The 27977-nt window shown below is 39.0% G+C and overlaps 1 protein-coding gene across 1 annotated transcript in view; it reads left to right on the forward strand.

Moving 5' to 3' along the window:
- The window catches only part of LOC124803439 (coiled-coil domain-containing protein 170), a 424326-nt gene that overhangs the window by 394065 nt on the left and 2284 nt on the right, over positions 1–27977 (forward strand). The window contains exon 15 of the mRNA XM_047264624.1: positions 26360–26485. Coding sequence (XP_047120580.1) covers positions 26360–26485 — 126 coding nt within the window. The remainder of the gene's footprint in view (positions 1–26359; positions 26486–27977) is intronic.

The raw sequence follows: 27977 nt of genomic DNA on the forward strand, positions 1-27977 counted from the left end.
AAGGAAACAAAAGAAAAATTCGGAGTAGGAATTAAAATCCATGGAGAAGAAATAAAAACTTTGAGGTTCACCAAGGACATTGTAATTCTGTCAGAGACAGCAAAGGACCTCGAAGAACAGCTGAATGGAATGGACAGTGTCTTGAAAGGAGGATATAAGATGAACAACAACAAAAGCAAAATGAGGATAATGGAATGTAGTCAAATTAAAACAGGTGATGCTGAGGGAATTAGATTAGGAAATGAGATGCTTAAAGTAGTAAATGAGTTTTGCTGTTTGGGGAGCAAAATAACTCATGATTGTTGAAGTAGGGAGGATATAAAATGTAGACTGACAATGGCAAGGAAAGCGTTTCTGAAGAAGAGAAATTTGTTAACATCGAGTATAGATTCAAGTGTCAGGAAGTCGTTTCTGAAAGTATTTGTATGGAGTGTAGCCATGTATGGAAGTGAAACATGGATGATAAATAGTTTAGACAAGAAGACAATAGAAGGTTTCGAAATGTGGTGCTACAGAAGAATGCTGAAGATTAGATGGGTAGATCACATAACTAATGAGGAGGTATTGAATAGAATTGGGGAGAAGAGAAATTTGTGGCACAGCTTGACTAGAAGAAGGGATCACTTGGTGGGACATATTCTGAGGCATGAAGGGATCACCAATTTAGTATTGGAGGGCAGCATTGAGGGTAAAAATCGTAGAGGGAGACCAAGAGATGAATACACTAAACAGATTCAGAAGGATGTAGGTTGCAGTAGGTACTGGGATTTGAAGAAGCTTGCACAGGATAGAGTAGCATGGAGAGCTGGATCACACCAGTCTCTGGAGTGAAGACCACAACAACAACAACAACTGGAAATGAAGTGACAGTGATTGGTGACCATTATCACCACATGATAATACAGTTTTTGTTGCTGCAGTTACATGAATTGAATGTGGAATGCATGTAGTTCCAACATGATGGGGCAACTTGCCACAGTGCCATTGCCACAACAAGGTTGCTGAGAGAAAGATTCCCTGCTCACCTCATCTCTCGCAATGGCAATCAGAACTAGCCACTGAGATCGTGTGATCTGACACCATGTGACTTTTTTGTGGAGTATGTCAAATCTTGTATTTATATCTAAAAACGAAGATGATGTGACTTACCAAATGAAAGTGCTGGCAGGTCGACAGACACACAAACATACACACAAAATTCAAGCTTTCGCAACAAACTGTTGCCTCATCAGGAAAGAGGGAAGGAGAGGGAAAGACGAAAGGATGTGGGTTTTAAGGGAGATGGTAAGGAGTCATTCCAATCCCGGGAGCGGAAAGACTTACCTTAGGAGGGAAAAAAGACAGGTATATGTGTGGATGGATATGTGTGTGTGTGCGAGTGTATACCTATCCTTTTTTTTTCCTAAGGTAAGTCTTTCCGCTCCCGGGATTGGAATGACTCCTTACCCTCTCCCTTAAAACCCACATCCTTTCGTCTTTCCCTCTCCTTCCCTCTTTCCTGATGAGGCAACAGTTTGTTGCGAAAGCTTGAATTTTGTGTGTATGTTTGTGTTTGTTTGTGTGTCTGTCGACCTGCCAGCACTTTCATTTGGTAAGTCACATCATCTTTGTTTTTAGATATATTTTTCCTGCGTGGAATATTTCCCTCTATTATAATCAAATCTTGTATTTATGTGGACAACCCATGGCCCACTCCTCAACTCAAGGCAGAAATTAGATGTGTCTTGGATAAAATTCAAGCGGAACTTTGGTCTACAGTAGTCAAAAATTTTGACCACAGATCAAATGTGTGCAGACAAAGCTGCGGAGGACATTTGCCTGACGTTTTGTGTCATGTTTAATCAGAGTCTTTACAGATAATTTTAAAGCTGGGGAAACCACAATTAAAATAGTTTATATTCATACAATGAACAGTAATTTTAATGGAGGTGTTACAACTATTAAAATGAAAGTGAACGAAATGTCCAATGGTCTGCTGTAACTATATTTGTTCCATTCACTTATAAGCCTGCACAACCTGTTTCACAACTTTTGAGTTGCACTTTCTGGTGCAGATATAAATGTCATGTCATAGGTTACAGAATGCCACATAGCAACAATTGGCATGGCTAGGCAAAGTTTTCAGCCATCCTCAATTGATAATAAACCACAGTCAGTTGATTAAAAGATCATCGCTAATTATGAATGTCATGTGTGCGTTAAGCTGTGAACTGTTCAGTTTCCGATCAGCACCTGGATGGCAGCCACAGCACACATTTCGACAACACACGAGATGCTTGTAGTTTGTGTTGTCATCTGCTGTGTTGGTGACAAATACATATGAGTGTGTTGGCTTTTGTCACTACAGGGCCCAGTACTTCTCTGAATAACATCTGTGAGGGGCATTTTATTGCTTGACATAGGCCAACAAGAGCATATTTTAATTGGAAGTGTACACAGTTCATTATTTAACACTGACATGGCATTCATCATTGATGATGCTCTTTTTATCAATTGAGGAGGGTTGAAAACTTTACCAAGCCACATCAGTTGTTGCTCTGTGGCATTCTGTAACTTATGGCATAGCATTTATATTTGCACTTGAAGATTCAAATCAGAAGTTGCGAAACTGGTTGTGTGGGTGATCTGATCAAATACAGCTACAGCTGGTCATTGAACATTTCATTCCATTTCATTTTAATAGTTTTAATATTGGTATTTATAAAAAATTGTTCAATATGTGAATTGTCAAGCAATCATGTATAACTTAAAAACTGCATTCTTTACGGGACATTCTATAGCTAGCAGAAAAAAAAACAATCTGCTCAATAGAATTACCTTCTCCAGCAATTAGGAAAGCTGTGGGAAACACACAGACAGAGCTGTAATGATGAATCATCAATTTGTGTTTTGTTCACCATCATTTCCATAGTGTCTCTGTTGTATTGATGTACTCGTGATCTGTTTAGCACACAATAGAACGAATTTGACAGGGAATGTCAGCAGTCTGTGCATGCATAAACTGGATGACTGTTCACACTACACAAAGAGTGGGCATGTTAGTTTCTTATGTACTACCATAACCCTCTAACATATATCTGTGTTGCTGGCATCTCTAACTGAGACAGCTCTGTCTTGCTGATGGATCTCATTAGCTGTCACACAAGTGGACAATTTCCTCTGTAACACAACTGCAGTGAAAATTGTAAATTAAAATTACATTTGGATACCATCTTTACCAAACCGAAAAGCTTACATTTTTCAATTTCATTTAGAGTAACCTTCATGTTTCAATAGAGATTAGGTAAAAAAATTAGCAATAAGTTTACATTAGGAACCATTCTGCTAGATGGATGTTGTTGATATTGTTTGGGTTGGGCCACATGATTTTGTCATCATTAGGACCCAAATGTTAATAAATAAAATCTCAAACTAACAAATATATGAATCCCAAAAGACCATCATTACAAAGTAAGGAACTGTTAACAGCTATAAAGTACTTAAGGAAGTAAGCAGGAGAAGAGAACGACCTCATAAAAAGATACACTCATACAAGTACCATACCCTGGTGGCTGTGGCTCCTACCACCATAGTAGGATTCCATTTGTTAAGGGGCAGTTTTTCATCTTATTTGCTAGAAAGAAATACATGGTCAGGTAGTAGATTTTACCAGCCAGTTCTTCGACTAGTGGCACATGACCTTGTGTGTCTACAGTGAGGTTACTACATTTAGAGTGACTTCACATCAGGCTGTGTGTAGGAATGTGTCTCCCAGATTTAGATGAACAAAGCAAAAAGCACCCTTTTCAGGTGTGGCAAAATGGTATAATGCACTCTATGGTGGCCAGGTGCTGTATCACCAGCAACAATCAATGCAAATACAGTTCCCACAATAAGAAGGGAAAGTAATAAAGTTCCTACTTGTTAGAAGAGAAGTCCCAACTTCCCAGCTCATTGGTGGCTTTGCATTGCTGCATGACTGAATCCTGGTTGGTGGTGGGGTTCACTCCTGTAGATTGTTTCACCATTGTGTGGGCTGTTTCTTCTCTGCTGGGTTGTAGAGTACTATTTATTGCTCATTGCATCAATAATTAGATACCCACCAAGAAATCCTGATTTTTCTCTCTTATTAACAACAAAATGGTAGAACCATTTATACAGTTCAGAAATTCATGCCCCAATTTCTTTTTTCTGTCCTTAATAATTTGGCAGTACTCTGCCCTCAGTCCCCAAAAGTCTAAACATTCTCTGTAAGTGGCGAGCATTTGAACTGTCACTCAGCATCACACCTGTCCCCCGATTGCGGATCACCATGCCTCATTCATCTAATTGGCAGGTGGACTTTTCAGTTCTCATGATGACTTTGGAAAGGATGATTCAGTACCCTGATGAACTGCAGACGTAATGTTATATATTCGTGTGTAGATTCTGTTCTAAGTTTGAACACAACCAGCTGACTGTACAGCATCCAGTTATCCTTGTATAGCATTCATTGCAGCAGCTTCCTATCAGGCACTGCTTGATCCATTCATTGGGAGAAGGGTACTGGGGTACAGATCATTGACCAGCAGTGTTTATGTGGGCTCAAGAGAAATCAAGAACTGAATAGCCAAGAACAGCCATGTAGCAGTGCTAAGGTATAAATTTTCCCCATGTTGAGAAAATGTAACTCTTGGGCCCTCTCAACACCTCTGACTAAAGTGCGCATCATTTACAACAGCGGCCGAGTTTAGGTTCGTTCTACGCACCTAACGTCACAAAACACAGTCAGCCAATGAACAGAGAATGACGTTGCCAGAGCTCAACTGCAGTGCAGAGCAGGGACGAGTGTCTTCAGTTTTAGAAACGTTCAAGCATAAATAAAGTAATTGAACAAAAGCAATGTCTTGATAGCAGACTTTCTTTTATAGAAAGTTTTGAAAAAGCATTCTTTATACCAGTTGCTTCATATTCTATTAATTAATTAAACCAAACAAGCAATAAGCCTCCTAATTCAGGCGATAGCAAGGAAAGGTGTTTGTATCATTCTCACTAACCGCTTTTTTGCATATAAAGAACAGCGGTAATTGTTTATTTCCTATTATACTTCGACAAAACGTGAGTAATTCATAGTCATACCAACAGTGTTTGTCGGTATTTTGTGTGGTGAGTGCATTAGCTAATGGTTAAGGTGTATAGCTGCTAAGCGAAAGGGTCCGAGTTCAAACCTTGTTTGGTGCTTAATATTTTCTTTATTTAAAAACAATATTGAAGTGTCTTACTTCTTGAATTTTATTCATTTGAATGTAATTTTTTGAAATTTCTAGTGGCAACTAAAATCGACCATATAGAAAGTTTACGCTATGGACTTTTACCTCTGAAAACTGTTTAAAATTTCGTGCAATGGTTTACTACATTTAATGCTGCATAATAACTGTGTTGAACATCGAAACAAAATTGCCGGCCGAAGTGGCCGTGCGGTTCCAGGCACTGCAGTCTGGAACCGCGAGACCGCTATGGTCGCATGTTCGAATCCTGCCTCAGGCATGGATGTGCGTAATGTCCTTAGGTTGGTTAGGTTTAACTAGTTCTAAGTTCTAGGGGACTAATGACCTCAGAAGATGAGTCCCATAGTGCTCAGAGCCATTTGAAATAAAATTAAGTCATTTATGAGAGGAGGGTATCAGTCAAGAAGATGTGTAAAAATCAAATTTTTGGGCCAAATAGTTTTTGTGAAATCGAATTATAAGTGTGTCAAAGCAGTGGGAACACCATGTGTCTGCACAGGCGAACAGTGCAGTGATGACAAAATCGCGCACAGCGCGGAATGCGGGGAGCACGTCTCTGTAGCAGCGAAAGGGTTAATGCGGCCTTGGTGGCTTTAATTCATAAACTGTGCGCTCCCCCCTAAACGTAAGTTTGTGAACTAATACAATGGCCCTGCTTCTCTTGGCGCGTGCAACTGGCAACGCAGCAATCTCCCGCGTCTGGGCGAGCATGCGCGAGCCGCCAAGATAAAAGGATTGAACTATAGTGGCAGAGCCCCTTAGCACATTATGTACATTAAAATTAAAATCTCTACATAGGCAAAGTGATTGGAGAAGTGTGTGGTGGGGGTCTTCACAGTGTGATCTGTTGTGGAATGCACTATTTATCGATTTCAACTTGGTGGCAGAAAATGGTGGAGGTATTGAGTATGTCATACACCACTCTCATGACAATTAAAAACCAATTTCATTGTTATTTTTTATGCAGTGTTTGGCCTAAAGACAATTAAAAGCCAATGTCACCATTGTTTTCATGCAGTTTTTGGCTTCAGAAAATTACAACTGATTGTAGACTTTTTTTTGTAATTTTTGGCCTCAGGACAATTAAAAACTGATTTTTCCCATCCAATGTGTGCACGACCATGCCATCATGGAACTAACAGTGCCACAACTGTTGAATGCCAGACTTAAGCACTCATGCATGTTCCATAGTATGGTTGATTTAATGTGCAACTCACACCACAGTTGTCATACTGCGATTCATTTGTCATTTGTAGCCAGACCCATTCATGGTATGATGCTTTAAGTGCCATCTAGTGGTAAACCTCCGCTCCCCCTCCTCCCCGCAATGTTTTCCCTTCTTTGATAATATTCCACTCAAATTTGGAGTCATTTTGAGCAGCAGTACTTTTTTACAGTGTTTGTAAATTGGAACTTATAATTAATCACCCACACATCAAAAAATGTGTGAATGAAATACAACAGTAAACAGAGTCTTTTTTTCAGGCTCACTGTTGCCACTTTTAATGATATTCTGCATCTCCCTAGAATCTTCTTCAAATCACTCCTTCTGAAGTTCAATTATTTCAGTCCAAATAATACTGTAGTAGCACATAGTAGAGTTAAGTAGATAATGCTTTTCAACACTGATACCATACTCATTCAGCTTCTTATATTTAATGTAATGTTGTGTGTGCTGGGATTTTTATGTTTCAGATATAAGGATTTGACTTCACATACACACATACATATATATGTTTCAATTATCAGGATTCAACTTCACACGTGAGGTCTTTCATCATTGCCTCTAATCTCACTTAATATAAAATAACAGAGACAATTTCAGAAATGAGTCTTCTTCTCTTTCTATCACTGAAAACATATTTTGGTTAAGGTATTAGGGAAATAAATGTCTAGTCAGACAGAGTCCAGGTTGCCTGAGGTGCAGAAGTTGCTTCAGAAGTTGCCCACTAATGAATGTAAACCTCCAAATCCACAAACTAATGAAGTGCAGCCCATGTTAAGTTTTTTTGAGGGTTTTTACCCACCCTCAGGATTCAGAAAATTAGGCCGAAGTTCATTTTGTGTGAGACACACACTATTCCACTGTCATGTCTCACAGTTGTTGCTGAAGCGTGCTCAAAGCTCACTGTACTAGAGGATTGGTGGCATTAACCAATTTCCAGCACAGGCTCCCCCAGGTTTGACAGGCCTGCACCCAACCATTTCTGGCCTGTCCAAGCTCTCTGGAGGTGCTGGTGGTTACCAAATGCAGTTATGACCATTAATGATAGAGACAACAAAATTGTGAGATAAGAAACAGTGATAAAAGAAAGAAGAAATGAAAAAAAGCATGTGCAAAATTGTAATACAGTGAGAGAAAGCAGTAACAGAAAAAAATCAAAAGAATGTCACATCATGATTGCAAGAAAATGTAGAAAAACAGATAGGCCATAGTTAACCAATAAACTGTAATCAAAGAAGAACAGAAGTTTTCTTATTTATTTATTTAGATTTTTTGTGTGGAGTCATCAGTATGATGGCTTTTACAAATGTGAAACATTTTTAGGTCTTAGTAATACAAGTAGTAATTAAACACAGTCAATAATGCTTGTTACAATATATTGCAATCTTTCTACATATTATACAGCAGAAATCTTTAATTTACCACTTACTATAAATTTTATATTTCATAAAAATTATCTTGATTTATAAAAACACTTGAAACATGTCTATCTTGCATATACAGAGTGGAGAAAAATTGTGTCATGAAATTTTAACCCTGGATAGCTGATGGCGGTAGGAACCAAAATTACTTATGTTGTGTAGGACGACAACACACCATTTTTAAACTATGGAAACTTGGCACCATGCGCTCCCATTAGCCGTGGGATTGCCCTGTTACTGGATGCTCTGGACTACACATGACCATGAGTGCTTTGCCTGCCGGAGATAATGTACAGTTTTCAGGGTTTGGGTGGGCACCACTTTTGACAATGGGCTGAGAAGAAACAGGCCATTGGTGACTTTGTTACACACAGCATTAATGTGGTTAATCCACCAAAGGTTTGAGTCCAGATGGACACCTACGAATTTATAGCTGTTTGTGTCCTCTGCCATTATCCCTCATACCTCATTTATGCATGAGTGAGGTGAGCTGCCAGTTGCAAATATTAGTATCTGAGATTTACTTACATTGCCTTTAGTGCTTGAGTGTGGAAATATGTACTTAATTCCAAACCTCATTCGTTGCTGAAAATTCCAGTTCCTCGCAGCCTTCACCATAGAATAAAACTGATTAAAGGGGTCTACAGGGCTGTGCTTAGGTCTTTCCTAAATCCTTGCTGTGATTCAGTAAGCATTTAATGTCTTGAGAAAAAGGCTCCGAGTTGCGATAGGATAACTATTTCAAATATAATTAGAAATATCTTCTTTACTTCCTTTTCAATGAAATGGCTAAATTACTCTTATTTTTAAGGCACTTGCAAATATGTTTTCATTAAGACTGCAGTTGATAAGGCAGATAAGGAGTTCATTTATTTCATTGGCACAATTCTTTAAGACCACATTTGGGATGCCATCCCACCCAGCTGAGTGCTTGTTCTTTAGCATTGAAGATCTCATTGATTCACCTCCAAAAATTCAACCCCTATTCCCTCTGTGATATTATTTGCTGTGTCAGCCTGTAGCTGTATAACAGGGGCTGGTTGGTCAAAAGGTGATATAAATTGCTTATTGAACAAATTACATACTGCATTTGAATCTTTCACTAGGGTTTTACAATGTTTATTGATTAGTCTCCAGGATGTCTTACCTATGTCGGCTGAATGCCCTATTGTGTCGCCATTTTATGTGTTTCCTCAAATGTGAAAGGCCCATCTCAAAGGTTTTTTTGGCTTGATTGTGCTTCTCCTTAAATATACGTAACTTTATTTCTTTATACAAACAGTCAAAATCATATATATTTTGCCTTAATTCAACTAGCCTAGGTAGAAGTTTCAGTCTACTATTACTTATATATAACAGTTGTTTCTGGTTATTTCTTTGAAAGGACAGCAGTAGTCAAAATGCCACAAAATGGCTCTATAAAATTCACCCCATTTTCTTTCTGACCCTTTAGTTTGGTAAATGCTGTCCCATTTCTCCCCTGCTAGCTTTGTCTTTGTAAAAAATGAAAAAGTAAATGCTGTCCCATTTCTCCCCTGCTAGCTTTGTATTTGTAAAAAATGAAAGTTTTTCAAATAATATTTTGAATTTAAATTAATGTGTTTTGTGTTTAGTTGTGCAACATGACTGACATGCTGTTCTTTGTTTCAGTTGCAACTTGCAGAAATTATAATAAGTGTAGCTTAGTATTTGTAGTGTGCATATTATTTACTATGAATGGTGTACATTTCCTGTGTATATTTTGGCCTGTAAATGTTCCTTTCTCTGCTTACAGAAATGAGAACAAACCAGCACTCAGAGATTACTGGAAATTATTGCCAAAACTGTACAACAAAAACATACCAGTGTGGTGTGATTTCCCTCAGTGGACATGTGTTAACAGAGAAATTGAGCATGACAACTTCAAACTACAAAAACTGTGTAAAAAATTACATCATGTGGACCTACTACATATAAGCAAAAGTGAAGTGTGAAAAACATACCAGGCACGGACTCAACTTAAACAGAAATGGAAAGCTGAAATTATCAAACCATATAATGGAGCTTTGTAATGAACTGCATAAAACCATGAATCCAATCATCCTAGATAATAATCAAAACATTTTTTTAGGCACAGGAAGCAACATGAAAGTGTCAAACTAACACACTGGATTTGAAAGAATCCTGTTCCAATGGTGAGGAAACCAGCTTGGAAGTGAATAAATTGTCAATGCAGTGTTGTGTGAAAGACCTGTTTTAATAATTTCACTGATACAGAATCCTCTGTCATAAGGGATTATGAAGTATATAGAATGAAAGATAAACAAATTAGATCAGTACCCCTTAGGATAATGTGATAATTGTGCCGCAGTGTCTTAGAACTAACTCAATTTGCTACAAGTGTTTGTGGATGAGCATTCACCACACTCATTAGTCACAGAACATGAACTGAAACTCAACAAAATTGAGTATCATAAATTAGATGGTTATGAATTAGCATACGGTTACTGCAAGCAACAAGGGAGGTGTGGTGGCAATATTTGTTAATGAGCACCCTACACTTAAGGAATTTCATTTATTGCTTATTGAAGGTGTTAATGTTTGTGCTACTCAGAATCCATTTATTCTCCATTATTTTAGTTGCTTTTTGTGCTACACAGCTTAAGTACTCTAACAACTGACAAAAGTGACCTGAGTAATGAAAATCAGCACTTCGGCAGTTGACAGTGTCTTTAACATTGTTGTTGGGTATTGCATAATTTATTTTATCAGGTGAACATCAACAACTGAGGAACATCATTTATGGAATTTATAGGATAATTTATTTTACTAGAGCTTGACTCTGTTGCTCTAGTGTCAGAGCTTACTATATTTGTGGGATTATATGAATTTAATATATCTTTTAGTTTCATGTACGTTATAGTACAAGAGTTTGCATCAGTCTTTAGCTCTGCAACTGTACTAATATCAGTGGGGCTATTTGCCCTGTTTAAACACATCAGTATTTGGTGGGCACTACAGTACAATAACTCATGTTTAGATAATCCACTTGACTGGGTGCTTAAGTGGACCACAGCACCAGCAATTTCAAGTGTTCTTTCATTGGTGTATTGTCCAGTAAATGTGATTACTTAAGTGTAAGATGTTCATTAACAAATACTGCTACCACACTTCTCTTGTGTTATTGCTTGCAGTAACCATCTGTTAATTCATAACCATCTAATTTGTGACACTTAATTTTGTTGACTTTCAGTTCATGTTCTGTAATTACTAATCCACAACTGCTTGTAGCAAATTGAGTTATTTCTAAGACACTGCGACACAATTACTCACATTATCCTAAGGGGTACCGATCTCATTTGTTTACCTTTCATTCTACACACTACATAACCCCTTATGATAGGGGACTCTGAATCTGTGAAACTATTGAACAGGTCTTCCATACAGCACTGCAGTGACAATTTACTCACTTACAAGCTGGTTTCCTAACCATGTGAACAGGATTCTTTCAAATCCAGGGTGTTAGTTTGACACTTTCACATTGCTTCCTGTGCCTAAAAATACATTTTGATTATTATCTAGGATGATTGGGTTCATGGTTTTATGCAGTTTATTACAAAGCTCCATTATATGGTTCGCTAACTTCAGCTTCCCATTTCTGTTTAAGTTGAGTCCGGGCCTGGTATGTTTTACACACTTCATTTTGCTTATATGTAGTAGGTCCACATGATGTAATTTTTGACACAGTTTCTGAAGCTTGAAGCTGTCGTGCTCAATTTCTCTGTTAACACATGTCCACTGAGGGAAATCACACCACACTGGTATGTTTTTGATGTACAGTTTTGGCAATAACTTCCGGTAATCTCTGAGTGCTGGTTTGTTCTCATTTCTGTAAGCAGTGAAAGGAATAGTTAGGTGCCAAATTATACACAGGAAATGTACACCATTCATAGTGAATAATATGCACACTACAAATACTAAGCTACACTTATCATAATTTCTGCAAGTTACAACTGAGACAAAGAACAGCATGTCAGTCATGTTGCACAACTAAACACAAAACACATTAATTTAAATTCAAAATATTATTTGAAAAGCTTTCATTTCTTACAAAGACAGAGATCACACACCCCAAACAAAACAATTGATATCCAGACTTACTCTTACAGTGAGCATTTCAAATATCATTTGTTTTCAAAGAAAAATAAAGTCAACACAAAGAAGAACTATTTACAGAATTGTAGGTTATGAATATAAACATAACCCTACAGATCCTCCTCAGTGTGTAAGTTAATTATTTAAACAATGGAAAATCCAGGATGGAATAATGACAATATTATGAAAAGGAGAGTTTGCTACTCACCATCAGTGGAAATGTTGGGTCGCAGACAAGCAGAACAAAAAGATGGCTAATTAAGTAAGCTTTCAGCCCCTGAAAGCTTTATGTAAGTGTCTTTTGATTGTACCTGTCTTCAAATTGAAATGTCTTCTTTTCATTAAGTTAATTATTTATACTTGTTGACGAATTTCACAACTCAGACAAATCATATATCTTTCTTTTGTGACACTCTTTGAGATGTGGGTAACTCACTCACAAGTGAAGTGTTCTGTTAGAGTGAAATATTTTGTTCTTCCCTCCAGGACATCGTAGAGGTCTTTCTTAGGTGCTAGATGGCTTTGACTTTGTCATTCCTCACAAATACATGAGTCATTCTATGCAGATCTTTACTAATGAATTGTGTTTCCTGTATCTTGTGGGAACATTCTGAAGGGCACAGTTTATCTGTATGTTGGTGTAACTGAGAAGAAAATGTTTGTTTGTTTTCTGACCTTACAGTGAAATCACCAATCAACGTTAAAGCTGTGCCTTACAACACCGCAGCAGCTGATGAGTTACTTTCTTCTCTCACACAGCTACACGGTTCTAGAAGAACTGTAGGAACAATGTCACTCCATTTACTATTACTATCTGCTCTGATTGTTGCCTTCAATGTTTGATGGAATACGTCTATTTCCCCATTTTATTGTGGATGGTACACCATAGCTTGTGTTGATTTAGAACCTCAAATCTGAGGTAATGCATGGAAAAGCTCTGGATGAACTGTGCTCCTTGTTCAGTCACTACGTGGTTAGGTACTCCAAGTATAGTGATTCAGAAGTTATAAAATGCTCACGCCACTGTTCCCACATGAACATTGTGCAGTGAAATTACTTCTGTCCAATTACTGAACTGATAAATGCCCATTAAACAATATAATGCATTCATCTGAGGGAGGCAACAGGTCAATCAGGTTGATGTGTGTCACTTTGAATCGTCTCTCTGTACTTGGAAACTGGGCAACAGCAGATTTAGTATGTTTAGTCACTTTTGGCATGCTATGCATTAGTTTGCCCATTTTTGGATAGCTTGTGGTTGACCAAATAAATCTGCATGTGAGTAACTTCATAGAAGACTTAACACCAGGATGTGTCATACTATGGTAAAGCTGAAAATCTGAATATCGAACTTGGTGAGGAATACAAGGATGAATGTTGATACACTGCATCATAATAATCTTCCACCAGGGGTTTAATGTTGTGTAAACTTCCATGAGGTACAAGGGCTACACCAAAGTTTCTGGAACTGTTTATTACTCACGTGAACAACTGCTATCTTCATGTAATCAGTTGGTACTGTTTCTTCCAGCCTGGATAGGTTATCAGACACAGTATTTTCTTTTCCAGAAGTATGTCTGCTATCTATTGTAAATTATATCTACTGTAAATTGTGACATGAACTGCAGGTAACACAACTGGATAGGGTTTACTTTAACATTTTGTTGTTTAAAAGCATTCATCATAGGAGTATGGTCTATGATCATACTGCAGATGATTGTCCTTCAAGCAGTTATTTAAAATCTTATTGTCATGTACATACTGGGAAGTTCCCTATTATATGACGAATATTTCTTCTGGGTGGCAAGAACTATTTAGAGTAGAAACCAGTTGCTTTTCGTATTCCTTCTTCTTGTTATTGCAGCACTGCACCAGGTGCAAACATCATAAGTGTCTGCAAATAATGCAAGTTCATTGTTTACATTAAGGAATGTTAAAAGGGCTGCATTTACAAAGTCCATTTTGCAGTTCTTGAACTGCTTTACTGTATCTTCTGCCCACTGAATGCTTCTATTGTAATTTTTCTTCGTTTTCTTCAAATAATCTTTAGGGTAGCTTGAAGTTTTGCAGTATATTCTGAATGCCTTCAGTAAAAATTCAGTATGCTAAGCAAACAACATAATTATGAGGCAGTTCCTGGGCATTTTAAATTATTTATTGCTTGCACTTGTTTTTGGATTGGTTGGGTACCTTCTGGAGTAATCACATGACCTAAAAAGTTAATTTCTTAACTCCAAACACAGATTTTCTAACATTAATCCTTAAATCAAAATTGTTCAGTCATTCAAAAAGGATAGTTAAATGTTGAATGCATTCTTCTGGAGAGCTAAAAGCTGTCAGTATGTCATCTGTATAATCAAAACAGAAATCTAAGTTTCTCAAAACTTGCTTATTAAATCTCTGAAAGGTACTGGGTGCATTCCTGAGGCCAAGTGGCATGAAACTGAATTCATAAAGTCCAGGAGCTGTGATAACAGCACTGTTTTTCATATCACTTTCAGTTAGTGGGATTTGGTAATATTATTTCAGTAGATCAACTTCAGAGAATAGTTTCTTTCCAACAAGGATCGAATCTATATCATTTATGGTGAGGAACTGGATAGTGGTCATACATATAGTGGTCAGGAAGGGTCCAGTGTGTCAAAAAAAATGGAGACTATGTTGAGAAATAGACAAAAGTGTAAGCTTTTCAACGATGTATAAATTAATAACAATAAACAATGTTTTCTATTTGTGAAAAATATGAGAACCTTAGTTTTGGTACAACTCTCATTATATGAACAAAGCAAAGTGACACAAGTAATAATCAGTTATTAAAAAGAGTTTATACATAATGAAATACTCAGTTTTGAACACTGGTTGATGCCTAGCAGTGTAATTCATATCCTGTACACTAATCAAACCAGAGGGCTACGTAGTGCTGAAATGGGAACAGGAAAGAGGCCAATGTGTAGGACAATGAGTAATTAAGGTTGAGTCCAGGAGGGTTACAGGAACGTGGGTGTAGTGTATTGTAGGGCGAGTTCCCACCTGTGCAATTCAGAAAATCTGGTGTTGGTGGGAGGGATCCTGTTGGTAGAGGTTGTGTAACAGGCATTGAAATGAAGAACATTGTGTTGGGTTGAGTACTCGGCAACAGGGAAGTACAGCTGTTTCTTTTCCACAATATGTCAGTAGCCATTCATGTGGACAGACAGCTTGTTGGTTGTCATGTCCCACACATAATGCAGCACAGCAGTTGCAGCTTAACTTATAGATCACGACTGATTTTACAGGTAGCAGTGCCTCTGATGGGATACGTGAGTTTGCCTGAACTGATGAGATGATATGTGGGACAGGTCTTGTGTCTAGGTCTATTACAGTGATATGAGCCATGAGGCAAGGGTTTGGGAGCAGTTGTTGTATAGAAATGGACAAAGATATTGTGTAGGTTCAGTGAGCGATGGAATACCACTGTGGGAAAGGTGGGAAGGATAGTGGGTAGGACATTTCTCATTTCAGGGCACCACGAGACGTAGTCGAACCCCAAGCGGAGAATGTAATTCAGTTGCTCTAGTCATGCGTGGTACTGAGTCACTACAGGAATGATCCTCTGTGGCCAGACAGTGGGACTTTGGGAGGTGGTGGGTGACAGAAAAGATAGGGCATAGGAAATCTGTTTTTGTTAGAAGTTGGAAGGGTAAGTATGGGCTGTGAAGGCCTCAGTAAGACCCTCAGTGTATTCCGAGAGGGACTCTCATCACTACAGATGTGATGGCCACAGGTGAATAGGCTGTATGGAAGGGACTTCTTGGTATGGAATGGGTGGCAGCTGTCAGAGTGGAGGTATTGATGTTGGTTGGAAGGTTTACTTTGAACAAAGGTACTGATGTTGCCACCGACATTGAGGAAGGTACCTTTTTGGGTTGAGTAGGGCCAGGTGAAGTGAATGGGAGAGAAGGTGTTGCCTGGAGGAATGTGGATAGAATGTCCTCACCCTCGATCCAAATCACGAAGGTGGCATCAATGAATCTGAACTGGATGAGGGTTTCGGATTCTGGGTGTTCCTCATGTGAACCATGGACCTTGCCATTGGTTGGGAGGCTTGCGTGCCTCGACGATACAGTTAGCTGCACCGCAGGTGCAACCACAACGGAGGAGTATCTGTTGAGAGACCAGACAAATCTATTGTTCCTGACGAAGGGCAGCAGCCTTTTCAGTAGTTGCAGGGACTAAAATCTGGGTGATTGAACTGGCCTTGTAACATCAACCAGAACAGCATTACTGTGCTGGTACTGTGAATGGCTGAAAACAAGGGGAAACTACAGCTATAATTTTTCCCGAGGACATGAAGCTTTACTGTATGGTTAAATAGTAATGGCATTCTCTTGGGTAAAATATTCTGGAGGTAAAATAGTCCCCCATTCAGGGACTACACAGGAGAAACAAAACTGGTGTTCTACAGATCGGAGCATGGAATGTCAGATCCCTTAATCAGACAGGCAGGTTAGAAAATTTAAAAAGGGAAATGGATAGGTTAAAGTTAGATGCAGTGGGAATTAGTTACGTTTGGTGGTGGAGGAACAGGACTTCTGGTCAGGTGGACACAGGGTTATAAATACAGAATCAAATAGGAGTAATGCAGTAGTAGGGAAAAAAAAAAAAAAAAAAAAAAAAAAAAAAAAAAAAAGGAATGCGGATAAGCTACTATGAACAGCATAGTGAATACGTAATTGTAGCAAGATAGACAAGAAGCCCATGCCTACCACAGTAGTACAAGTTTATATGCCAACTAGCTCTGCAGATGATGAAGAAATGCACGATAAGATAAAAGAAATTATTCAGATAGTTAGGGAAGATGAAAATTTAATAGCCATGGGGGACTGGGATTTGACAGTAGGAAATGAAAGAGAAGGATAAATAGTAGGGGAATATGGACTGGTAAGGAATGAAAGAGAAAGAAGCTGCCTGGTAGAATTTTGCACAGAACGTAACTTAACCGTAGGTAATACAGGGTGTACATAAAGTCCAGGAACACTTTCAATCATTTATTGCACAAGAACTAAACATTGTACAGATGTCATACATATTGCATTTAGAAGAGAAAATCTGAAAGATTTTTTTTACACACATTCAATACACGAACTCTGAGTGACCAAGCAGACATCAATATGGTAATCAAATTCTTGCCATACCCGTCCCAGCATGGTATTGTCGACTGTGGCTTGCCGTATTCTCCCGGAGCTCTGCTACATTACGTGGTAGAGGCAGTACATACACCAGATCTTTAATGTGTCCCAACAGAAAAAAGTCACACAGAGTGAGATCTGGTGATCGGGGAGGCCATTTCCAACACATAGAAAGCTCACTCCACACCTAAACTCGCCATGTTTGTGACTAGCACACACTAAAATTCCACGCGGGAAAAATATATCCAAAAACAAAGATGATGAGACTTTCAAACAAAAGCGCTGGCAGGTCGATAGACACACAAACAAACACAAACATACACACAAAATTCAAGCTTTCGCAACAAACAGTTGCTTCGTCAGGAAAGAGGGAAGGAGAGGGAAAGACGAAAGGATGTGGGTTTTAAGGGAGAGGGTAAGGAGTCATTCCAATCCCGGGAGCGGAAAGACTTACCTTAGGGGGAAAAAAGGACAGGTATACACTAGCACACACACACATATTCATCCGCACATACACAGACACAAGCAGAATGTCTGCTTGTGTCTGTGTATGTGCGGATGGATATGTGTGTGTGTGTGTGTGTGTGTGTGTGTGTGTGTGTGTGTGTGTGTGTGTGTGTGTGTGTGCGCGCGCGCGCGCGCGCGCGCGAGTGTATACCTGTCATATATATATGGAACCATTGCCAAGAACAGGAGAAAGGAATACAGTAAAAGAAGAATGGGTAGCTGTGAGAGACGAAATAGTGAAGGGAGCGGAGGATCAAGGATGTAAAAAGACAGGGGCTAGTAGAAATACTGAATTTAATTGATGAAAGGAGAAAATATAAAAGTGCATTAAATGAAGCAGGCAAAAAGGAATACAAACATCTCCAATAGGAAGTGCAAAATGGTAAAGAAGGAATGGCTCGAGGACAAATTTAAGGATGCAGAACCATATATCACTAGGGGTAAGATAGATGCCACCTACAGGAAAATTAGAGAGACCTTTGGAGAAAAGAGAACCACCAATATGAATATCCAGAGCTCAGATGGAAAACCAGTCCTAAGCAAAGAAGGGAAAGCAAAAAGGTGGAAGGAGTATCTAGAGGGTCTATACAAGGGCGATGTACTTGAGGGCAATATTATGTAGTAAATAGAAAAGGACATAAATGAAGATAAGATGGTAGATATGATACTGAAGAATTTGACAGAGCACTGAAAGACCTAAGTAGAAATGAGGCCCCAGGAGTAGACAATATTCCGTTAAAACTACTGATTACTTTGAGAGAACGAGCCATGACAAAATCCTTCCATCTGGTGAGTGAGAAGTATGAGACAGGTGAAATACCCTCAGATTTCAAGAACAACATAACAACTCCAATTTCAAAGAAAGCATGTGCCGACAGGTGTGAGAATTACTGAACTACGAGTTTTAATAAGTCATGGTTGCAAAATACTAACACGAATTCTATATAGACAAATGGAAAAACTGGTAAAAGCCAACCTCAGCGAAGATCAGTTTGGATTCCGTAGAAAAGTAGGAACACGTGAGGCAATACTGACCCTAAGACTTACCTTAGAAGAGAGGTTAAGGAAAGACAAACCTACGTTTATGTGTTTGTAGATTTAGAGAAAGCTTTTGACAATGTTGACTCAATACCCGCTTTCAAATTCTGAGGGTGGCTGAGGTAAAACACAGGGAGCAAACGCCTATTTACAATTTGTACAGAAATCAGATGGCAGTTATGAGAGTCGAGGGGCATGAAAAAGAAGCAGTGGTTGAGAAGGGAGTGAGACAGGGTTGTAGTGTATTCCTGATGTTATTCAGTCTGTACATTGAGCAAGCAATAAAGGAAACAAAAGAAAATTTGGAGTAGGAATTAAAATCCAGTGCAAAGAAACCTTGAGGTGTGTCAATGACATTGTAATTCTGTCAGAGACAGCAAAGGACTTGGAAGAGCTGTTGACCAGTATGGACAGTGTCTCAGGAGGAGGATATAAGATGAATATCAACAAAAGCAAAATGAGGATAATGGAAGGTAGTTGAATTAAATCAGGTGACACTGAAGGAATCAGATTAGGAAATGAGACACATAAGTAGGAAATGAGTTTGGTTACTTTGCCAGCAAAATAACTGATGATGGTCGAAGTAGAGAGGATACAAATGTGGACTGTTGATGGCAAGGAAAGTGTTTCTGAAGAAGAGAAATTTGTTAACATTGAGTATTGAGTTAAGTGACAGGAAGTCTTTTCTTAAAGTATTTGTTTGAACTATAGCAATGTATGGAAGGGAAACATGGACAATAAACAGTTTAGACAAGAAGAGAATAGAAGCTTTCGAAATTTAGTGCTGCATAAGAATGCTGAAGATTTGATGGGTAGATCACAGAACTAATGAGGAGGTACGGAACAGAAGTGGGGAGAAGAGGAATTTGGGGTCCAACTTGACTAGAAGAAAGGATCGGTTGATAGGACTCCTTCTGAGGCATCAAGGGATCACCAGTTTACTACTGGAGGGAAGTGTGGAGGGTAAAAATCATAGAGGGAGACCAAGAGATGAATACACTAAGCAGATTCAGAAGGATGTAGGTTGCAGTAGGTATTTGGTGATGAAGAGGCTTGAACAGGATGGAGTAGCACAAAGAATTGCATCAACACAGTCTTTGGACTGAAAATGACAACAACAGAAAGGATTCCTCTATATGGCCCATGAATAGGTTGGCATAGGATGATGCCATGTGGGTGCCCATAGCCATACCCCTGGATTTGTTTGTAGGTGATGCCTTCAAAGGAGAAATAGTTGGAGAGGATACAGTTGGTCATGGCAACTAGGAAGGAGGTTCTTGGTTTGGAATGACAGGTGTTGGGAAAGGTAGTGTTTAATAGCAGTAAAGCCATGGTCATTAAGGATGTTAGAGTCAAATGAGATGGCATCAGCAGTGATGAGCAGGGCACTGTGCAGTAGAGGAACAGGAACTGTGGAGAGCTGATGGAGGAAATAGTTGGTATCTTTTATAGGAGGGAAGGTTGCGGGCAAAAGGCTGAAGGTTTTGGTCTACAAGAGCGGAGATTCTCTCAGTGGAGACACAGTAACCGCCCACAATGGGGCATATTGGGTGATCAGGTTTATGGATTTTAGGGAATAATGGAAGGTAGGAGTGTGAGTAGTGGTAGGGGTGAGCAGAGAGATGGATTCTGGAGAGAGGTTCTGGGACAGACGTAAGGATTTGAGGAAAGAATGGAGATCCTGCTGGATTTCTGGAATTGGAACACTGTGGAAGGGTTTGTAGGTGGATTAATCTGACAGATGGTGGAGTCCTTCTGCCAGGTAATCCTTGCGGTTCAAAACAACATTAATGGAGCCTTTGTCAGAATGTAGGATTATAAGGTTGGGATCAGTTTTTGGGTGGTGTATTGTGGTTCTTGCTGCAGACGTAAGGTTAGTTTACATGTTGAGAGTTGTGGGGAATGATGGTGAGGCATGGTTCAAGGTTAAGAAATCAGGCCCCTTCTCTGTTCCCATTTCAGCACAACACAGCCCTCTACACCACCAATACACCCAGTCTTTCATTGTTGTTGTTGTTGTTGTTGTTGTTGTGGTCTTCAGTCCTGAGACTGCTTTGATGCAGCTCTCCATTCTACTCTATCCTGTGCAAGCTTCTTCATCTCCCAGTACTTACTGCAACCTACATCCTTCTGAATCTGCTTAGTGTATTCATCTCTTGGTCTCCCTCTACAATTTTTACCCTCCACACTGCCCTCCAATGCTAAATTTGTGATCCCTTGATGCCTCAGAACATGCACTACCAACCGGCCCCTACTTCTTGTCAAGTTGTGCCACAAACTTCTCTTCTCCCCTATTCTATTCAATACCTCCTAATTAGTTAAGTGATCTACCCATCTAATCGTCAGCGTTCTTCTGTAGCACCACATTTCGAAAGCTTCTATTCTCTACTTGTCCAAACTATTTATCGTCCATGTTGCACTTCCATACATGGCTACACTCCATACTAATACTTTCAGAAACGGCTTCCTGACACTTAAATCTATACTCAATGTTAACAAATTTCTCTTCTTCAGAAATGCTTTCCTTGCCATTGCCAGTCTACATTTTATATCCTCTCTACTTCGACCATCATCAGTTATTTTGCTCCCCAAATAGCAAAACTCCTTTACTACTTTAAGTGTCTCATTTCCTAATCTAATTCCCTCAGCATCACCCGACTTAATTAGACTACATCCCACTACCCTCGTTTTGCTTTTGTTGATGGTCATCTTATATCCTCCTTTCAAGACACTGTCCATTCCGTTCAACTGCTCTTCCAAGTCCTTTGCTGTCTCTGACAAAATTACAATGACATCAGCGAACCTCAAAGTTTTTAATTCTTCTCCATGGATTTTAATACCTACTCCAAAATTTTCTTTCATTTCCTTTACTAATTGCTCAATATACATACTAAATGACATCGTGGAGAGGCTACAACCCTGTCTCACTCCCTTCCCAACCACTGCTTCCCTTTCATGCCCCTCGACTCTTATAACTGCCATCTGCTTTCTGTACAAATTGTAAATAGCCTCTCACTCCCTGTATTTTACCCCTGCCATCTTTAGAATTTGAAAGAGAGTATTCCAGTCAACATTGTCGAAAGCTTTCTCTAAGTCTACAAATGCTAGAAACGTAGGTTTACCTTTTCTTCATCTTTCTTCTAAGATGAGGCGTAAGATCAGTATTGCCTCACGTGTTCCAACATTTCTACGGAATCCAAACTGATCTTCCCCGAGGTCGACTTCTACCAGTTTTTCCATTCGTCTGTAGAGAATTTGCATTAGTATTTTGCAGCTGTGACTTATTAAACTGATAGTTCGGTAATTTTCACATCTGTCAACACCTGCTTTCTTTGGGATTGGAATTATTATATTCTTCTTGAAGTCTGAGGGTATTTCGCCTGTCTCATACATCTTGCTCACCAGATGGTAGAGTTTTGTCATGACTGGCTCTCCCAAGGCCATCAGTAGTTCTAATGGAATGTTGTCTACTCCCGGGGCCTCGTTTCGACTCAGGTCTTTCAGTGCTCTGTCAAACTCTTCACGCAGTATTGTATCTCCCATTTCATCTTCATCTACATCCTCTTCCATTTCCATAATATTGTCCTCAAGTACATCGCCCTTGTATAGACCCTCTATATACTCCTTCCACCTTTCTGCTTTCCCTTCTTTGCTTAGAACTGGGTTTCCATCTGAGCTCTTGATATGCATACAAGTGGTTCCCCTTTCTCCAATGGTCTCTTTAATTTTCCTGTAGGCAGTATCTAGATTACCCCTAGTGAGATAAGCCTCTACATCCTTACATTTCTCCTCTAGCCATCCCTGCTTAGCAGTTTTGCACTTCCTGTCAATCTTATTTTTTTCCTTTTTGCCTGCTTCATTTACTGCATTTTTATATTTTTTTCCTTTCATCAATTAAACTCAATATTTCTTCTGTTACCCAAGTCTTTCATACTTCTCTCCTATTATACTACCTCTCTCCCCTGCCCTCCATCTAACCTCCCAAATGCACCTGGCTGCCCCATCCTTTCTCCATATTGTCCCTGCGCACTCCTACAAACAGCACTTTACTATCCTCCAACCTGCCGTGCTATCCTTCCTCACCCAAGCTTCCTTGCTTATCCCCACCACCTGGTTGCCTCTCCCATGGTGCACCGCCGCTCACAGACTGGCTTCAGCTGCTGGAGACTGTGGTCATGTGGTGTGTGTGTGTGTGTGTGTGTGTGTGTGTGTGTGTGTGTGTGTGTGTCCAAAAGCTCACTTTTCGACAGTCTTTTTGTTGTACCTATCTGCAACTCTCATTATGGTGGGTAACAACTATCCTTTTCATAATATTGTTACAGTCCATCCTGGATTTTCCATTGTTTAATCTATAGATGTTCAGTCTGGACTACTACTTCTAAATATCACTTGACACTAGGCATTTACAGTCCAATGATCTTCATTTATAGCACGTGGCTGTAACACCTGGCACCTGCTGATATGCACTGGCAGGTACACTGGAACTGTTGCTCTGCAAGCTGGAACAGGAACAGTTGTGTTTGGTGAACCTCTATTTATTCACAACCAGTGGAATGATGTCTATCTGTGCTCTATTTTGCGGAAGAGGAAAGAATATCCAGTGATCAGTGCCCTCTGTGGCTGCTGACATAACTAGTGGCAGTTGTAGTCAACTATTTGAAGGTCTCATGGAGAAAGCGTAAATCAGTTCCAGTGAATGAATACCATCTAGACTGTGACATATCAGAATGTTGAGATGCCTGGTATGAAGACTGCTTACTTGGCACCCCCTGTAGATATTCACTGTGTACCATGTGATTGTGGACACGGCAAGAAGAAACCCACAAATTAAAAAAAAGCATGTGCTCTCTAACTTCATTTATTATTTCTAGGAATGGAAAACAAAGTATGAAACACTGCAGGGAAAAATAAGTGCCCTGCAGCCTGTTGTAAGGGGGGAAAAACTTAACAGCAAAAAAATCTGAAATTGGAGGCAAATAGAAAATGAGAGTAATAAATGTTTAGAGGAGAAGATAACGAAATAAACTAAAGCCAAAATTAAGAGCAGAAATGTAGCAAATGCTTCCTTCTTATAAACTACCAAAATGAAATGATTGGCAGGAGCAAAGGGCTTGTTGGAGATCCTGTTCCCATCTCATGAGAGTGAAAATATTGTTGCTACAGTATCCCAAGATTCAGATGGCAAAAGAAATACTGTTGTTACTCTCCACAGACTGTTCATCAACATAACATTGTGATGAAAAAAAGAGGGGGGGGGGGGCTGCATTGATGATTGCTAAATCCAGGAGGGTGTAGAGATGCGAGCATGTGTTGTAATAACACAAATTCCCATTTCTGGAGTTCAGGGAAACAAAAATTGGTGGGAGGATCAAAATAGTTCCAGGTCCCTTGAGTTATGCAGTGGAAAGTGTTCAGCAACTGGGTACTGGATGCAGTCTTTCTTTCTTTGCCCATTCATATACATGGCCAGTTTAGTGGTGGTAATTCCTATAAAAGCAATGTGCAGTGAAGAGTTAATTCAGTCAATAAACAAGATGTGTGGTTTTGGACTTCAGAAAGTCATGTCTGTGGCAGGCAAATGTATAAATACGTTAAGGATGGTACTGGTAACAAGATGGTGTTCCGAGCTTGTTGTAAGTGGAAGCTGTATTAGTAACAGGGTGAGAGGGATTTGTTTGTGAATAAGATTTGTGAGGTAGTTTTGAGAGAGGAAAGCCTGGAAAACATCACTGGTGAACGTATTGAGGAATTCAGTGGTGGAGCAGATACATTTGGCGAAGATGCCTTGGCATTGGGAAGGGAGTGTTTGATTTTATTACTTTTTATTCTTCATTCTCCTTACTCATTTTTTCCTTTCACTCCTTTTCCTCCTACTTCTTTGTTGCATTTCTCTTTCTCATAACCTGTCTTTACTTATCACTCTGAAGCTGGCTCAGTGCTTATCAGTGTACAATCTCTGATTTTCTACTCCATGATGCCTCTCACTGCATCTCTGTCTCCCTGTGTCTTAAGAGGTGGGACCATCTCACCCTGGGCCCAAGTGACTTGCCCTTTATTTTCCAACATCCCTGACCTACCCCACTCTTCTCCCCAAGGAAGGAACTGTACTTTGTGTATTTTTACAGGTAACTAGCAGCAGAATTAAATACTGGCCACTAATTGTGTTTCATAATTTTCTTGACTGAAATGTTCTTTTGATAAAAATAGTGGAGCTTCAACTTCTGAAAGTTATTATTTCGGTTACCTTTTGGCCCTGCCTTTTAATGCCACCTGGTAGCCATATTTTTTGTATCTTCTTTTGACTTCATTCAGACTTAAGATGCAAATGTTTCTTTTCCGAAGGACTTTTGTGATCTCTTCATACTAAATAATGGGTCCTGTAGACTAACTCGAAGTGTTTATTAAGCCACAAGTATATTAAGAGGGATTTAGAAATTCTCTCTTGAATTAACTTCACTGAAATGAATGAAATCCAGTGATGACATGTAATGTTTTGAAACACAGAACTTCCAATTTAATGAACATGTCATGATGAAAGAAAATTTGTGCCGCATTGAGATTCATATCCATAGACCTGTTTATTTCTACAATGGTTTGCATCGGTGTATAGCTTGAACATTTAGCTATTTTTCGACATAATAACCCTTTCTGTCAATGCATTTTTGTAGACACTGTGGCAGTTTTTGCATGCCCATGTCATACCAGCTCACCGCCATGCTGTTCAGAAAGTTATGAACCTCTTCTTTCACCTCATCATCGGAGCTGAATTCATTCGATTAAGTATAACTGTAGACATCTACATGGCCGTGTTATACAAAGTCTACTATAATAGCTCTGACACATATAACTGAAGATAGAATCAGCAAGCCAAAATGAATCTTCTTTGTGTGCAGAAATGGGTGGTGGAATCCTTGTGAAAATTGGGAATGGATGACAGGCACGTATACTGCTTCCATATTTATGTTCTGCTGGAAATCAGTATGTGAGGGTGCTTGATAGGTTCCTTTCTGCAGCTTGATAAGAGCTGTACTAGGAAGTGAAAGTCTTAGCTAAATCTGGAAGTTTTTTTGAGTCACAGATGGTCATTGGTGGAAATTCTGTAATCCATAAAAAGCGTGAGCTTCAGATTCCAGGAGGGAGCAAGTGCCCCCCAGCCCCTTGCAAATGCCAATGATTGACAGGTACACTAAAACACAAAGAATAACAAGTACTCCAGTAACAACTGAGCAGCACTGCTGCATGGTAGTAGTGATCAGTGCAGACCACAGAAGTGCTGTCACTGCTGGAGTACTGGCTATTCTTCATGTTTTACTGCACCTGTTAATACATATTGATAAAACAAATATCACACTAGACTAAATTTTGGACCACTCTGTTGAATGGGCACATAGAATTCTGCTTTAAATATCATTTTGTTTTTAATTGGAAACAAACCAATATTTTCCATCGACACTGGGCGTCACGTGAAAGATATGATGCGCAGTACTTCTTTTGCCTGTTTCCAGCTACACACTGCAAAAACAGAATCTGCCAAAACACCAGAAAAAGTATGCCTCAGGAATTTTAGGAGATCCCCCTGTATAGACATAGATTTGAACATTATGCTACTCTTTGTAACAGGTTCGAGCAACAAGTCAGTCTGCTGAGCAAGAGCGATCTCTGAATGACCACCAGGTACAGTTGCTACGAGATGAGCTGTCCAGTACAAAGCAAAGCCTGCTGGATTGTCAGCGAAGAGAAAGTTCGGTAAGCAATCTGTTGTCTCTTGATTGGCCAGTTTGCTGTGATGTTTGACTACAGATTAATTACAATATGATAGCTCATGTGGTTACGGAGAAGAGATTGTGATAGAAGACAGAAAAAGTTTCACAACTATAATTCAACTATAAATCCTTGATATTTTGACTTCTGGTTCCACATGAAGAACAACAGAGTCTACAATCTTAAAGATACGCTCCAAGAAAAACTGTGTTAGTAGAGTTTTTTGTGCCATGCGCTTAATGCACACCATTATATAAAATAAGTTTCATGCTTTCTGAATTGAACTTGAAAATAACAAAAATTAATAAAATAGAGCAGAGAAACATTAGGCACGCCTTGAAATGATGCTCAAAATCATATACAGCAACTGAGGTGGAAATTGAGAATATTGAGGATGTTCTTCGTGTTTCCTGATATTTGAATAAATCTCTACTGAAAAAATTTTTACCCATTTAGGTAAAGATGATAGAAATTTGTCAGTGCCACACAACAGCAGACTATGTGGTCTACATAATCCGCCTCTTATATTCTTTCAAATGCTAATATTCTGAATTTAAGAGTCAACTTTAAATTCTCTATCAGCACCTCATTTGCTGTACACATTTCGAGCGTCATTCAAAAGTGTATCAAATGTTCCTCTAATCTGATTTATTCCTTACTTTTGGACAAATCATTTCACCAAACATTTGGCGGTTTTTCTTTTCCAGAAAGCAGGATCTTTTTGACATCTCATCTGATTTCTTACCACCTTCTGTTCTCAAAAGTTCTGAGTTTAGTGCCTGATTTGAAGTGAGCCAATTTGACAGTTAAAATATCTCACAAATGCAACTTTGTACATTTGGGAAAGTTAGACCATGCACAGATGAACTTTTTGACGTCTTTCTATTGTCATCTGTTCTCAAAATTTCCTAAATTTAGTACGTGATTCAAAGGAAGCCTTTTTAACAGTTAAATATCACACCATTGCAACTGTTTATGCACAAAAAAGCTAGGCTTTGCACAGGTGAATTTTTCCATTTACACAGCTAGCAGCATCTGCTAGCTATGTAGCTATAAATATTATTTTTCATCAAATCACTAATTTTTTCCTTAATTAACCTGATTACTTTCAAGCAATTAATTTTTCTTTTCAAAGCTAGACCTCACAATGACCAATTTGATGCCCCATTTGTCATTTTCCCACTCCTTGTTTGGCTATAATAATTCAGACAAAAACCATTGTGTAATTTGTCTTTCAACAAATTAATATTTTTATCTTAATTTCCTTGATTATTTTGAAACAATTAAACTTCCTTTTTGTAAAATTCGACTTCACACTGGTCAGTTCAATATGCAGTTTGTCCATTTTCCACACTTTGTCTGGCTATGAAAATTCAGACAAATAATCAGGTGTGAAATTTATTGAGAATCTTGTTTTCACTCCACTCAAATATTTGACCAACAGGTTTCTACACCTTTTCTTTTCCTCTTGAAATTC

This window comes from Schistocerca piceifrons, chromosome 6 (genome assembly GCF_021461385.2).
Source record: "Schistocerca piceifrons isolate TAMUIC-IGC-003096 chromosome 6, iqSchPice1.1, whole genome shotgun sequence".
In the NCBI taxonomy this organism is placed as follows: Eukaryota; Metazoa; Arthropoda; class Insecta; order Orthoptera; family Acrididae; genus Schistocerca; species Schistocerca piceifrons.